Source organism: Penicillium manginii (genome assembly GCF_028828005.1).
Source record: "Penicillium manginii strain IBT 31320 chromosome Unknown utg000005l:1.0-5665137.0:1.0-5668048.0, whole genome shotgun sequence".
NCBI lineage: Eukaryota > Fungi > Ascomycota > Eurotiomycetes > Eurotiales > Aspergillaceae > Penicillium > Penicillium manginii.
Window position 1 is genome coordinate 1 of NW_026643106.1, and position 15,289 is coordinate 15,289.

At 50.4% G+C, this 15,289-nt stretch overlaps 5 protein-coding genes across 5 annotated transcripts; 2 read left to right on the top strand and 3 right to left on the bottom strand.

Annotated features, from left to right (window-relative positions):
• Positions 1–654: 654 nt before the first annotated feature.
• Positions 655–4,113, bottom strand: N7533_006417 (uncharacterized protein; the record flags this gene model as incomplete). Its single annotated transcript, XM_057103067.1, has 1 exon — positions 655–4,113. One exon carries the CDS (start codon positions 4,111–4,113, stop codon positions 655–657), a length of 3,459 nt encoding a protein of 1,152 aa, XP_056958024.1.
• Positions 4,114–4,120: 7 nt separating this feature from the next.
• N7533_006418 (uncharacterized protein) lies at positions 4,121–5,224 on the bottom strand (the record flags this gene model as incomplete). Its single annotated transcript, XM_057103068.1, has 2 exons — positions 4,121–4,531; positions 4,586–5,224. 2 exons carry the CDS (start codon positions 5,222–5,224, stop codon positions 4,121–4,123), a joined length of 1,050 nt encoding a protein of 349 aa, XP_056958025.1.
• A 3,969-nt stretch (positions 5,225–9,193) lies between these two features.
• On the top strand, positions 9,194–9,496 carry N7533_006419 (uncharacterized protein; the record flags this gene model as incomplete). The annotated part of the gene is made up of 1 exon (XM_057103069.1): positions 9,194–9,496. One exon carries the CDS (start codon positions 9,194–9,196, stop codon positions 9,494–9,496), a length of 303 nt encoding a protein of 100 aa, XP_056958026.1.
• Positions 9,497–9,550: 54 nt separating this feature from the next.
• N7533_006420 (DUF3716 domain-containing protein) lies at positions 9,551–9,769 on the top strand (the record flags this gene model as incomplete). Its single annotated transcript, XM_057103070.1, has 1 exon — positions 9,551–9,769. The coding sequence occupies one exon, from the start codon at positions 9,551–9,553 to the stop codon at positions 9,767–9,769; it is 219 nt and encodes a 72-aa protein (XP_056958027.1).
• A 1,236-nt stretch (positions 9,770–11,005) lies between these two features.
• N7533_006421 (uncharacterized protein) lies at positions 11,006–14,401 on the bottom strand (the record flags this gene model as incomplete). The annotated part of the gene is made up of 1 exon (XM_057103071.1): positions 11,006–14,401. One exon carries the CDS (start codon positions 14,399–14,401, stop codon positions 11,006–11,008), a length of 3,396 nt encoding a protein of 1,131 aa, XP_056958028.1.
• Positions 14,402–15,289: the final 888 nt, after the last annotated feature.

Genomic DNA, 15,289 nt, shown 5'->3' on the forward strand with positions numbered 1-15,289 from the left:
TGCCAAAACCCTAAAACCACCCTCTGACCGGGTTCTACCCCGAAAACCCTCATCTCATGGGCCCTGGGTCCCTTGCTATCTATATCAAAACCTTGTAACTGATTTACTGACTTTTGTTACTCTGATCTCTTCCTATGCACTCTCGGACGGGTTGGAACCACTAATCTAATAACAAACAACTTTGGAACACCAACATATATAACCCTAAACACCTATCTACAAACCCTCACCACCTATCTACAAACCCTCACCACCCATCCATAAACCCTCACCACCTATCTACAAACCCTCACCACCCATCCATAAACCCTCACCACCTATCTACAAACCCTCACCACCCATCCATAAACCCTCACCACTGGCATCTCTCGGAACATTCCCAACTTCTAAACCTCGATCTCCGTATAACACACGATCCCTATCACTAATGACCTTATCACTTACTATACAATCGTCCTGTATATCACCTTCCTAATACCCATCATATATCTATCCTCCTGACCCTATAATTCCCATATATTTCTACCGTAATCATCCCTCTCACCTGGAAATACACTGAATCAACCATGGAACCCGGCAACATGACAACATATATTTGGCCATCGTCTTTATTACTTGAATACGGAAAACACGAACGCCGCTCTCGATTTCCACCTACCCACCACGCTCAACTCCTTGATATGCTCTCCGTAACCAAATAAACTCTTCCGTAATCTGCGCTCGCTTTCGTCCACAATTCCGCGCCATCTGTCCCAAATACCGAATCAACTCTGTATCGTTCGCCCGGATATTATCCACCCCATGCTCACTCAATCGCTGGAACCACCGTTCTCGGATTACTGCATTGGCATGGGGCCCATGCACCATCATCGCAATCGTCGGAATCAATGCCGTACGATATCCATCACATGCCTGGACCGTCTGCGGACTATGCTCCGTTCGCCGATCGCTCCGCGGACATATATACTGCGGCATCCCACACCAAAAATGCGCCGTGAACCCATCGTACGAAATCTGCCGTCGAATCTTGACCATCCAATCCTTACTGGCCTGCGCAATCTTGCCGCTGCCCCCTTCACCATACCAACACTTCCACATCTCATGTCCATCGTCACGGCCTCCTTGGCTGCATGTCCAACAACGATCAACCCACTTCTCAATCTCACGGATCAAAAACTCTTCATCCTCATATTGCTGACCGGCCCTCCCATCCGCCTGCTGGCATAATTCGGCCCGTTGGATATCCTGTTGCCGAAATGTATGCTGGATGGCGATTGGTACGGCCCGGGCCATGGTGCTGGGAATATCCTCCGTCGGGCCGGCCATCACCGGCTCAACCGCCCCAACATCAACCATCGGGTCATCGGCGATAACGGGGGACGCGGATCCAATCCGGGACTCCTGGTCTTCCCAATTGGGCATACATCCATCACATGCGGACTCGACCACCCGATCACCACATCGCTGTCGTTGGTATTCCTCGATGGGTCCATCCAAATACCCATCCAATATCACTCGCCGGCAACCCGTCACCGCCGCCTCCATATACTCAACAACATGGGCATGGTCGTCCGGGGGCGCATCGTGCATCCAAAACGGACGGCATTCCCGCCCCATCGTCTGACCCTCGGCCTGGATGATAATCGCCTCGCTGGGCTGTCCATCACGCCCGGCCCGCCCACTTTCCTGCGCGTAATCTAACATGGTCCGGGGCTGACCAACGTGGATCACACTGCGGATATCGGGGATATCAATCCCCATCCCTAACGCACTGGTGGCCGTGATCACCGCCCCGGCCTGGTGGCGGAATGATGCCAAAATCCCTTCCTTGTCCACCTGCTTGCTATGGTATGCGGCACAACCTAATAACTCGGCCAATGCGGTGACATGGGCCCGGACGGTGGCATATATGATCACCCGGCCGGGGTACGCTCGGCGAACACGGTCCTGGATGAACTGGATCACACTCCGCATCTGCACCCACTGGAACGGATGGTCATATCCATCGTCTACGGGGATCGTATGGACACGATATGCGATATTGGGCCGGCTGGTGTGGCCCCGATATAATACCACTTGATCCCGGACCCAATGCATCCGATGGAATAATAATTCCTCGCTGCGGGGGGGCAATGTCGCGGTCAACATCACGATCTGGGTGGCTGCGGTTCGTAACTTGCCCAACTGCTGGAATAATGGCCGGAATCGCTCCTGTTGACTTAATACCATATGGCACTCGTCCACCACAATCCGATCTAATCGCTGTAACATCCGCTGCCGGGTCACAAAATCGGCAAATGCATCGCTGTCGGTGCTCTCGGGCGTGATCAATACGATGGATACCCCATCGGGTGGCCGTCGGGGGTCCCATACCGCACATGAAATCCCCAATCGCTGGCATCGTGCTTCCATGTCACCGCGTAATGCAATCAATGGAACAACCACGATGGTTAACCCGGCACGGCCACTCACCCACGCGGGCAACATAAACAACACACTCTTACCTCCCCCGGTGGGCATGACCGCCACAATGGGGCTTACCCCATGCTTGATGGCTTGTAATACGGGACCCTGTTGCCCCCGCAATGCTACGGTGTTGCTCCCCATCATGTGCTGGAATGCCTCGTCTATGTTGGTCTGGTGTAAATCATATCGACGCTGCGTACGGGCCTCGGCCGTTTCGACTTCCCATGGGTTGGGCTTACGCTTGGTGCCGGGGGCCCGGCGGTCATGTTCGATACGGGTGGACTCGAATCCTAAAAAATAATGCCAATCCTGGCTCACCTGGCGGAATAACTCGCGGTGCCGGGCCGTGGTGTTGGGATTCTCCATCATCATCCGGCCATATTGCGTCCCGGCAATGCTGGCGGAATGCGCGGCCTGGATATCCGCAATGAATGCTCGGATCCCATCATCATCCATGGATGTCTCGTCGTCAATGTCGGGGGCCTCCTCCTCGGTGTTGGCCTGGAACTGACTGCTGGGGCGTAAATACCGCCGGCTGATGGCGATGGCGATGTCACGGTATGCCTGTAATCCCAACTTCTGCCCATCCAATCCAATCGCGGTCTCGCGCTTCAATACCTCCCGTAACCGGACGCTACTCCACTCGGTCTGCCGATCGGGATCCGGGGACCATACATACTCGGCCCGTCGACCGATGGTGGCGGCTTCGCCCCGTATATGCCGCTGATATGACTGCATCTGCTCCACAAATGGCAATACTAACCATAAATACCATATGACCAACTCACCAATCTCCCGGGGTAAATATCGGAAAATCACCTTGGTATCATTGGCCACATGGAACCCCTTATGGTATCGACTGACAAATGTGACCATGCCATCCTCAATGAATATATTGCGGCGCTCTCGCTCACTGTTACGATGCCGGATGCTCATTAACTCGGGACCCCGGCTGGGTTGACCGGCACAAACATGGACGGCCACGCTTAACCGCTCACGGAACTGGCTCACCACTCGAAAAAACCGATCGATGGCGGGCATCCGGAACCCGGCCCCGTGGGACTGTACAAACTGACGCTGTAATCGGGGCTCGTGGCGGATACGCTCCATGAACCACGTCGGACCCTGGACCGGCCACGATGTACGTAAATCCTGTAAAAAACTCCATCCGGTGGCACTCTGCGTGGCATCATCGTACAAATGATCCCACGGGATGGCTGGGGGCGGGTGATCGGTGCAAAACATCAACTCGTGGACCAACTGCTGCCGTAACCGGCCAACCAACCCATGCACAAATCCGCGGAAATGGCCCATGGTAAAATGGATCTGTTTGTACAACAATTCATCTCCGGACTTCCACCCGATATGACCCTCGCTGGGGGTATTCATAAATATCGTCCGTCCGTACGTACGTAAATCTAACCACCACTGGACGGGGCCATTGGTCCCACGAACCATGAATAAATCCACCAAATATGTGACCCATTCGGGGAACGTTCGGTCGGGATGCTGGCGCTGCTCCTGTGTCAATGCTCCTAATATGTCATCGCTGGTGGGGGGGGGAACTACGCATGGCCACCGGGGATGGGGGGGGGCACTGCCATATCCTTCATCATCGTGGGCATATGCCTCATCGATGCCGATCATATCACCTTCAAACCATGGCGGGTTCTGCTGCCCGGCGAACCCACGACGGATCTCCGATGACCGGGGGTCTAACCGCAATGCTTTGTGCAAAATAAAAAACCGCGCGATCTTGATCAAACTGGATATCCGGGGGGGGGAAATTCTCGGGCGTGGCCCAACCAAACTGCCCGCATCCAATCACGGCGGTGGCACAAATCATGGCACATCCATATTCATCGTTGCGGATCTTCTGGCGTAATAAATCGATGCAAAACGTTAATAATGCATGCTCGATGGGACGAATCTCGAATGGCTCGGGCTCATCATCCTCGGGGTCGGGACAACTGGCCTGGGCCTGGGCATGGCGCCACACGGCATCCCATAACTGCTGCTGTCGGGGGGTAAATGAATACTTGGGTGATTCCCAATCATGTTCAATCTGGGATGGTGAATCAACCTGGGTGTCTGATATCGGGTACGGACGTGATCATACCTGGGTTCGTGCAAAAAACATCATAATCTGCTGCCACGGTGCCACATGCTTTTGAATGGCGGTGGCATCTAAATATGCCAATAATGGCTTATGTGGACTCTCGTCCTTCATCGTACGGACCACATCAATGCGTACTAAATGCCCGCACGCCTTGGCGATCTCCTGGCTCACCGATGCCAATCGCTCCATGGCCTCCCAAATGACCAATGCGATACGCTCTGGTCCCTCGGCATCCTCCTCGGGGCGCTGGGTACTCTCGAATAATGGCTGCCGGGGGGTCCCTTGTAAATACCGAACCCACCCCGTCCGATTCAACCATGGCGTGGCTTCATCTAACTCCCCGGCCTGGATGATGGTTTCATGGGCCTGTTGATCTTGCTGCTGATACTCCTCAACCATTTGCACTAACTGGTGAATCCGGTCGGGGTCTTCCACGGGGTCTATGGGGGGCTCATTGGGATTGGGCTGCACAATATGAATATAATGTGAACCGGGGCCTTGGCTGAATATACGCTGACACGCAACGGCTCGGCTATTGGCGTTAATGGCGGCCTGGATGGCTTTTTCCTGTCTGGGTGTGGGACGACCACGGCTTTGCTGTACACGATACTGATGGGCCTCTATCCAATGTGCCTTCATCGTACGGATCTGGCGGCATGTATATACCTCACATTGCTGGCACAATAATCCATCCTGATAAACGGGTAACTCGGGGATGGGTTGATCAATCTGGCGGGGCCAACTATCCACCTCTGGGTGATCATCAATATGATCCCACTGCTGGATCACTCTGTCGATATACTGTACCCACGAAATGGGTATCCGATGTACGGTACTACTTAAATGGGCCTTGATCTGTCCCCGGCGTACGGCACATTGACATTTCTGGCAAATCAACACGCGAAATTCGGCATTGACACAAAATAATTCGTGGGCCTGGTATTCGGTGTCCATGTCGGATATGGAAATCTATATATCGGCTGGTATTGTATATCTGGGAAATGGGATCAACTCAATGTTGTTCAAATGGACCCAAAATAAAATGGGATGATGATGGGGGATCTGGGAAAACCCCCCTGAAATTTGAAACAAAAAAAAACAAATCCTATGACTAAACTACATATGGTGGTTGTTGATGTTGGTGGGTTTGACTGGTCGCGACCGGCGGCTGGTGGTTACCCCATCAAAAAATCTTGCTACTTTGTGGGGGACAAAATCGATACTGGATATGCTCTGATTGTGCTTAAATTTGGCTATGGAATAAAACTAATACTAAATTAAAATATATCGAAATCTGGAAACTCTACGACATTATTTTGCTAAATTCAATGGGGGTTTGAAATCTAAATTCAATGGGCCCTGGACCCACTTTTTTCCCCCATACTTAACAAAACCCTAAAAAATTCAATGGGCCTCATTGAATTTACCCTCATGGGATAGAAAGTATATAAAACTTTAAACTATCTAAATAACTATTTAATATCTATATAATATATATCCTAATAATTAAGTAATATCTTTATAAATAATAAAGTAGATCTCTACTAGTATTTTACTTCTTTAATACCTTACTAATAATATTAATTACTTTAAAAATCTATAAATAATTACTAGAGTACTTAGAATAAAAGAAACTAGATATAATTCAAATATATAATAGAGATATATCTAGATAGATATTAAAATAAGTATTTTTCTATAACTACTAATATATAAATTCTAGAGATAATATAAATTAATATTAATATTAAATCCAACTAAAAATAAATTCTAGAATCTATCTAGATTATAGTCCTTAATAAACTAATAAATTATAGAAGAGATTACTACTAAAGACTAGTACTAAAACTTAGATACGATAGGTCCCTAGCTCCAGAGAGTGACTCTTTTACTTAGGTATAGCAGACCCTCGTACGTAGGGGATAAAGGCTAGACTTTAGGAGTAAAGCAAAAACTTAAGATATAAAGTCTAAAATTTAGGAGCTAAGCTAAAATATAGGGTATAATACCTAAGCTTAGATATAATAGGGCTCTAGCCCTAGGGGGGTTAAAAACTTACTAAGATATAGCTAACCCCCATATATAGAGACTTGGGTCTAGATATTAGAACTAAAGCTAAGACTTTAGAGAAGCTTTAGAGATCAAACCCAAAATTTGGGAACTAAGCCAGAACTTAGAGAGTAGTACCTAAGTTTAGGTATAACAGATCCCTAGCCCTAGAGGCCTAAATTCTCACTTAGTTATAGCAGACCCTTATACGTTAGGGACAAAGCCCAAATATTGGGATTAAAGCCAAAACCTTAGGAAGTAAAACCTAAGCTTTAGGGATAAAGCCCAAAATTTAGGAACTAAGTTAAAACTTAGTAGGTAATACCTAAGCTTAGGTATAATAGGTCCCTAGTCCTGGGGGGTCAAACTTTCACTTTAGTATAGCAGACTCTCGTACGTAGGGGACAAAGCCTAGACTTTGGGAACTAAGCTAAAACTTTTGGGGGTAAAACCTAAGCTTTAGGGGTAAAGCCTAAAATTTGGGAACTAAGCTAAAACTAAGAGAGTAATACCTAAGCTTAGATATGATAGGTCCCTAGCCCTAGGGGGGTTATACTTTTACTTAGGTATAGTAGACCCTCGTACGTAGGGGGGTAAAGTCTAGAATTTAGGAATAAAGCTAAAACTTAGGGGGGTAATACCTAAGTTTAGATATAATAGGGTCCTAGTCCTAGAGAGTAAAATATTTATCTAGGTATAGTAGTTATATATATATAGAAACTAAAGTTTAGTTTTAGAAATTAAACTAAAATTTAACAGAGTAAAATCTTAATTTTAGTAATAAAGTCTTAATTTAGAGAATAATACCTAGACTAAGATATTATAGATCTCTATATATTTTAATATAAATCTTAGGGTTAGAAATTATATTAAAACTTTAGAGATATAGTCTAGATTTAGATATAAGAGATCTCTAATTCTAGAAGATAAACTTTTACCTAAAATATAATATACTTCTATATCTAGAAAGTAAAGTTTAAATCTAAATATTCTAAGATTTTATATATCTTAAAAGATTTAGAAGAGATTAGATAAAGAGATAAATATATTTAGGTTTTTTAATAAGAAAAGAAATTATATACTATTTATTATATTTACTAATTTTGTATTAATTACCTTACTTATTCTATAATTCTTTTTATATAGTATCTAGGGTTCTTTATTATAATTAATTCTTTTAATCTAGATATATTATAAATTAAATATTAATTAAGAGTTGTCTAGAATTCTATATAGCTAGAGTTTATATAAATAAACTCTTACTATCTAGATATAAAGATTTATTTAGATAAATCTAGTCTATATAAAAATATAGCTTTACTATAGTAATCTTAATAGTTTTCTAGGATTCTATATAACTAGAGTTTGTATAAAGAAACTCTTATATACTAGATATAAGGATTTATCTAGAGAAACCTAGTCTGTACTAAGGTATAGCTTTACTATAGTAATCTTAATAGTTTTCTAGGATTCTCTACAGCTAGGGTTTATACATAGAAACTCTAACTGTCTGGATATAAAGATTCACCCAGATGAACCTAGCCCGTGCCTTAGTACGGCTTCACTATAGCAATCTCAATAGTTTTCTGGGATTCTGTACGGCCGGGGTTCGTACGAAGAAACTCTCACTATCTGGCTGTCAAGATTTACCTGGACAAACCCAGCCTACACCAAGGTGCGGCTTCACTATGGCAATCTTAATAGTTTTCTGGGATTCTGTACGGCCGGGGTTCGTACGAAGAAACTCTCACTATCTGGCTGTCAAGATTTACCTGGACAAACCCAGCCTACACCAAGGTGCGGCTTCACTATGGCAATCTCAATGGTTTTCCGGGATCCTGTGCGGCCAGGGTTCGTACGAAGAAACTCTCACTGTCTGGATGTGAAGATTCACCTAGACAAACCTAGCCCGTACCAAGGTACAGCTTTACTATGGCAATCTTAATGGTTTTCTGGGATTCTGTATAGCTTAGGTTCGTACAAAGAAACTCTTGCTGTCTGGATGTGAAGATTCACCCGGACGAACCCAGCCCGTGCCTTAGTGCGGCTTCACTATGGCAATCTCAATGGTTTTCCGGGATTCTGTGCGGCCAGGGTTCGTACGAAGAAACTCTCACTAGCTAGATATAAAGATTCACCTAGATAAACCTAGCCCGTGCCTTAGTGCGGCTTCACTATGGCAATCTCAATGGTTTTCTGGGATTCTGCGCAGCCAGGGTTCGTACGAAGAAACTCTTATATACTAGATGTGAGGATTCACCCGGACGAACCCAGCCCGCACCAAGGTGCGGCTTCACTATAGCAATCTCAATAGCTTTCTGGGATTCTGCACGGCCAGGGTTCGTACGAAGAAATCCCAAATTTGATAGTATTCACTATGCAATCTTAACCACCTTGACGACGTAATCGGATACACCCCCTTAGATATAAATACCCTCCCTACCCCCCCACCGAACTTAACTTCTTCACCATCTCTCCTTCTTCTCATCTTCTCTCTCCCATCTTCCACTTCCCACCCCATCCAACATCACCATCTTCTCAACCATCAACTGGCCAACCATGGACACCGACCAAGCCCTCATCCCGTACGAGGCTAGCCAGGTGCTAGTCGGCACAAACCAGTTCCTCGAGCGCCGTGCCACCCACGAGGACAGCCAGGGCCGCATCTACGTCCGAGTCCGTCTCTCCCACCTCGCCAACGAGGCCCTACGCCTCAGCTGTCACACCGCCGTGCAGCGAGAGGTGTGGTCCTTTCCGACGTACGAATTCTGGATCCGTGTGATCAACAACAAGATCGTCATCTCGGCGAACCAGGCAAGTCGCCCGTGGTGTAGTGGTTTGTACGAAGCTGACCATATCTAGATCCGCACTGGCCGCCCTTCCTACATCAACGCGGTGTTGATCGCCTCCCGGGGCATGCTGAACCCGGGGGAGGTGTGTGGGCACTCGACCTCAGGTCGTCCCTTCGGTGGCTGCGTACGACTGCCTGGCTACTTTGGCGGTGCCTGCGCCAACTGCAAGTGGTCGGACCACGCTGCTCGCTGCACCCTCCCTGTTCCAGGTGAGCCCGCCTTTGAACCAGCCACGGTGACCGAGCTGCCTGAGGCCCTGGCGATTGAGCTTCTGGAGGACTAGGCGTACGGGGGATTTTTGAGCTGGCCGGATGGCCGTGTGGAGGTTCCGGGGTTCTGGGTGGTGTCAAAGCGGTGGATGGATTTCTGGGTGTTCTCTTTGTTTTTAGCATTTTTAACGGAATCTGGGTCTCTGGCAGCAGTTGCCAGCAGTAGGAGATAGCAAACAATCACCTCTCCTTCTTACTTTTAAGAATTATGCCGTACGATAGGATAATAAAATTTTGATTGATCTTAGGGCTTCGACAAGCTATGTCACCAAGATATATATTTAACCGGATGATGGTTGACAGAAAGATTCTCCCTGTACGTAACCTATAGATTGACCCGGTGAAACTGCTGCCGTAGATACAAAAAGGCCTCACAGAGCCGGCTCTGTTTTAGTGGTGTATCTGCCTTCTGGGAGAGATATCGTACGAGGTCCTGCTCACTATGAATCTCAGTCCCCAGCTCTCGATACCATGTCTGCAGGATCGACTGGATTTGCTCCTGGATCTCACCCTGGGTCGCCACCCCATACATCATCATCGCCATCATTGGCAAAAGAACGTACGGATACTCACAGGGCCGCTGGCTTGTCCGACGGTCACAGATCGTCTCGGGAAGCCCACAATGAAAGCAGCAGGAGAAGGGTGTGAACCGGATCCGGCTCCGCCATTCAGAGTACCAAGCCTGGGCCTCGGTGCTCTGCGGGCTCGTACAATAAAGTAATTCATGCTCGTCCGGCTGCTGGTTGATCATACAGACCCAGCATCGGAGATTCCACCGCCCTAGCTCTTGTCGGAGATCCTCCTCGGTAGTGGTGTGGGTGTATCGATCCTTGTAGATATGGCTAGTCCGTGTCGTACGGGAGATATCCTGTTGCCGGATGATATGGCGGGCGGTGACTGGGACCGTACGAGGGGGGGTCTGGGGTAGATGGAGCCTGAGGGGTAGAGGATCGAGGCGACGGAGACCGGGTGGGGGTTGAGACCGGTGGTGGCTGGCGGGCGTACGGGGGGGGTACTTGATGGGTGATAGACCGGTGAGTAGCTCTCGTCGATCTCCATCAGAGGGGGTGGTCTAGATGGCCTGGCCGGTAGATCGATTTCAGCTGGAACGTAAGTGGCTTGTGAATGACCAGAGATATCATAATGGTCGTCCGAATCAGGTACCGGGGCATCAAAGACTGGGGGGTCAGCAGGGTCTAGGGAAGGCGGCAGGGCGGCGGTTATAGCGGGTGGGGAGATCTGCGGGGAGATCAGCCTAGGGGAAAGAGCCTCGTACGGATCACCAGGGGCACAGATCTCACAGGGGATCTCTGCTGCAGGCTCGGGCACCGTACGATCCTGGCAAGAGGTCCGCTCCTGGCCATCGAGATAGCGGTCGAGTAACACCCGGCGACAGGGCGGCTGCTCAGTCGCCAACCACTGCTGGACGATCTTGGCTTCCTCGGGGGGGGGGTCTTCTCTGAATAGACCCACGATGGGGGCTGGGTCATCGTCCGAGGCTGGATCAGAATTGCCTCGCTCGGTTGGCCATCTCGTCCGGCACGGCCGGTCTCCTGGGCGTAGTCAAGAAGACTGTAGGGCCAGCCGATATGGATCACCGTCCGAATATCAGGGATGTCCATGCCCATACCTAGAGCACTGGTCGCTACCAGGATTGCATTGTCCGTACGACGGAAGCGGGCCAGGATCCCCTCCTGGTCCACTTGCTGCCGAGGCGCCCCGGCTATATCGGTCACGACCTTGGAGTAGAAGGCCTCACAGCCTAGAAGCGATGCCAGGAGGGTCACATGTCGTACGAGAGAGGCGTAGACTAGGACCCGGCCAGATCGGGCGTGGCGTCGGCGAGCCTGGATGAAGCGTACGATCTGTGGATCCTGGATCCACTGCTCCAGGCCCTGGCGGGGGAGATCGGTTTCCGGCCGGAAAGAACAGTAGGCGATATTAGGGCGGGTCGTACGGCTGTGATAAAGAAATATATCTTCCCGGGATAAGTGGAGCCGGCGCCAAAATATATCGTGGAGGCTAGGGGGCAGGGTGGCGGTCAGGAAGACTGTTTGTACATTTATCTGCTGGAGACGGCCGATCTGGGCCAGCTCTGGCCGAAAGGTATCACTAGGGTTCAGGACCATATGGCATTCATCGATCACGATCCGATCCAGACGGTGAAGGGTCACCTGGCGGTTTAGGAACGTACGAAAGATATCACTCAGGGCGGACTCGGGGGTGACCAGAACGATCGAGGCTTCATCCGGGGGGTGGTGGCTCTCCCATTCAGTACAGCTGATACCTAGGCTCGTACAATGTCTCTGAAGCTCTTTGCGTAGGGCCACCAGAGGGACCACCACTACAGTCAGGCCTTTGGAGATCCACGCCGGAAGCTGGAATAGAAGACTCTTACCCCCACCGGTGGGCATAACGGCCACAATAGGACTGAAGCCGTGCTGGATCGCCTGGAGGACCTCTAGCTGCTTCTCTTTGAATCGTACGGAAGGGTCACCCAGGAAATGCTGTAATGCTTCCTCCAGGTTACAATTCGCAAATTCATAGCGGCGGGTCACCTGATTCTCCTGCTGCTCGTTCTCCCAGGGGGCATACTTCCGCTTCTTGTTTGGACGCTCAGGGGCCAAGGGGAGATCCGTACGGGGGAAGCCCAGGAAGTGATGCCAGTCCTGACTGATATGGCGGAATATCGTACGGCGATAGGCCATTGTGCCTGGGGCCTCATGGAGCTGGCGGGCGTACGCAAGGCCCGCAACATGAGAGGAGTGACCGGCCTGTAGATCCTGGAAATTCTCATCTGGATTGGTCTCAGGGTCCACAGCCTCGTCGGTCTCTCCGTCATCATTGGCATTCTGGGGGAAAGCACTGCTCGTACGAAGAAATCGGCGGCTAAGGGCAATCGCAATATGCCGCCACGCGGCAATATTCACTATCTGCCCATTGAGGCCGAGACGGGACTCTCGCTGGAGGACCTCCCGAAGCCGATCGGCGGTCCAGGGTCGTTGACTGAGAGGATCGGGGCCCCAGAGTAACGCCGTACGGGCTGTAGTGGGCTGCTGATCCCGAGGGCTGGTCAAGGCGTCGAACCGCTCCACCAAGGGTAGAATAAGCCACAGATATCGTACGAGTAAGGTACCAACGGACCGAGGCAGATATCGATGGATGATCTTTGGGTCGTTGTGGACGTGGAAGCCTTTGTGGTATCGGGTCGCAATCACCACCTGCCCATCCTCGATAAAGATATTCCGGTGGGCATTGGTGGTGTTGCGATGGCGGACGGAGAGGATCTCCGGGGCCCGCGCTGGCTGGCCACCACAGAGGTGGATCAGGACTGCGAGCTTCTCTCGAAAGAGACTCACCTGGGCCAGATATCGCTTAATGGCATTCGTACGGAAGCAGCCATGATCGATGTCCAGAAATCGCTGCTGGAGGACCCGGTCGGAGCGAAGACGCCTCACCAGCCACTGGTCCCCGCAGACCGGCCAGGTCGTACGAGAGTCGTGGAGAAAGCTCCATCCAGGCTTAGACTCTGAGGGATCGTCCATTATCGTCGCCCAGGGGACCAGGGGAGCCTCGGCCTCTGAGGGCAGGAGGAGTAGATCGGACGAGAGAAGATCCTGGCAGGTCTGGACAAGCCCGTGGATCCAGCCACGAAGGTCACCGGTGGTAAAGCTGAGCTGCTTATAGAGAAGGCGATCCGTGCCCACCCAGCCAATATGCCCAGGCTGGGTCGTACTAAAGCTCACCTTCATACCGTACGTACGAAGATCCAAGATCCACTGGAACGGGGAGTTGGTGCCCCGGAGCATAAAGCTCTTCATGATCAACTGGACCCATTCCTGAAAGGTCTTACCCGTACGGCTGCGGAGATGCTGGCTGTATGGGAGCGGGGCCGGGGAGGAGGAGTTGGGGGAGGAGGAGTTGGGGGAGGAGGGGATGGCCGGTGAGGACGGACTCTGGTATCCCTCATCATCGTACGAGCACCGATACTCAGGGTCATCCAGGGGGCTGATCAGGTCAAAATCGGTACTGGTCTCCTCCCCGCGGAAGTGTTGGACGATCTGCTCCGCGTGGGGATCCAGCCAGAGGGCCTGCCCCAGGACCAGAAACCGAGCGAGCTTGATCACCCTAGACAGGATCAGAGGGAAGGAATCAGCAGTATGCCAGCCCGTACGGGACCGGCCTAGCACAGCGAGGGCACAGACTAGAGCACACTCATATTCGTCCGCGCCAATCCGCTGGTTCAGTAGCTCGATACAGAAGTCCAGACAGGCCCGCTCGATAGGTTGGAAGTGGAAGGGCGAGGGTTGAGCTGGTGTAGCCGGAGCCGTACGGTCTTTATCACTCTCATAGGGGTCAGGGGAGGGAGAGCGGGTGGCCAGAGTCCAGAGGTGCTGCCACGCCTTCCGTTGACGGCGGTTGAAGCGATAGTGGGGGTAGGCCGGGTGGGAGGGCTCTGTGGGATACTGCGTACGGGCAAAGAAGCTGACTATCTGCTGCCAGGGGGTGATATGGGCCAGGATCGTCTCCGGGTCCATGTAGGCCTGCAGGGGAGTATGCGGGGACTGATCGATCTCCGTACGAACAATCTCCACCCGGATCAGATGGCCGCAGTGCTTGGCAATCAACTGGGCCGTACGGGCCATACTGACCATTGCCTGGTGGATCTTCCAGAGCGGATCGGACGCATCAGGCTCGGGGGGTCTCGGTCAGCGAAGAGAGTATCTCTGGGTGTTGGTCCTTGAGATACTGCGACCACCGTGTACGACGTAGCCATGGAGTAGCCTCATTAAGCTCCACGGTCTCAATCGTACGATCTGAAGGCTGAAAGATCTCCTGGTGCTGCTTTTCTAGTTGGTCAAAGAGCTGGTCAATAGTAGAGGATGCTGACTCTGGCTCTGCTGATTCTGATCGTACGGGGTTAAGCACAGCAAAATAGTGAGAGGTAGGCCCTCGGCGATAGAGACGTTGGCAAGAGACTGAGTGCGTACAATTCTCTAAGAGCTGTTGGGTAGAAGCTGTAGAAATAGCTTGGGCAAGCCATTGGTGGGATGTCCGCCAGTGCTCTTTCATAACCTTGGTCGTACGACAGACATAGTGACAAGTAGGGGTAAATTGGCACTGAATACCATCATGATAAAGGGGAAGGTGAGGAAAAGGTAAAGGGCAGTTAGGGATAGAGTTAGGTGTAAAGGTAGCAAGTAACTGTGGCCAGAGGGTAGGGAGATATTCTTGGATCTGAGAAGCCGTACGAGCAGACAGAGAATGGGAAGAAGAGATTAGATGGGCTATAACTTGGCTGATTCGTACGGCAGATTGACATTTATAACAAATAAGAATAGGTAGAGTAGAAAGAGGAGTAAAGAGCTCCTGGGTAAGGGAGGGAATATTAGTTTCCATGGTAGTGGTTAAATTTGTGTAGTATGTAAAAGTGCTAGGGAAAGTAGCTCATAAAGTAGTGATCTATCTTCAGGGGTCGTACGTAGAATTAAGCTATCACAAAAGTTTTGTGTGGGTCTAAAACCAAAAGGTGG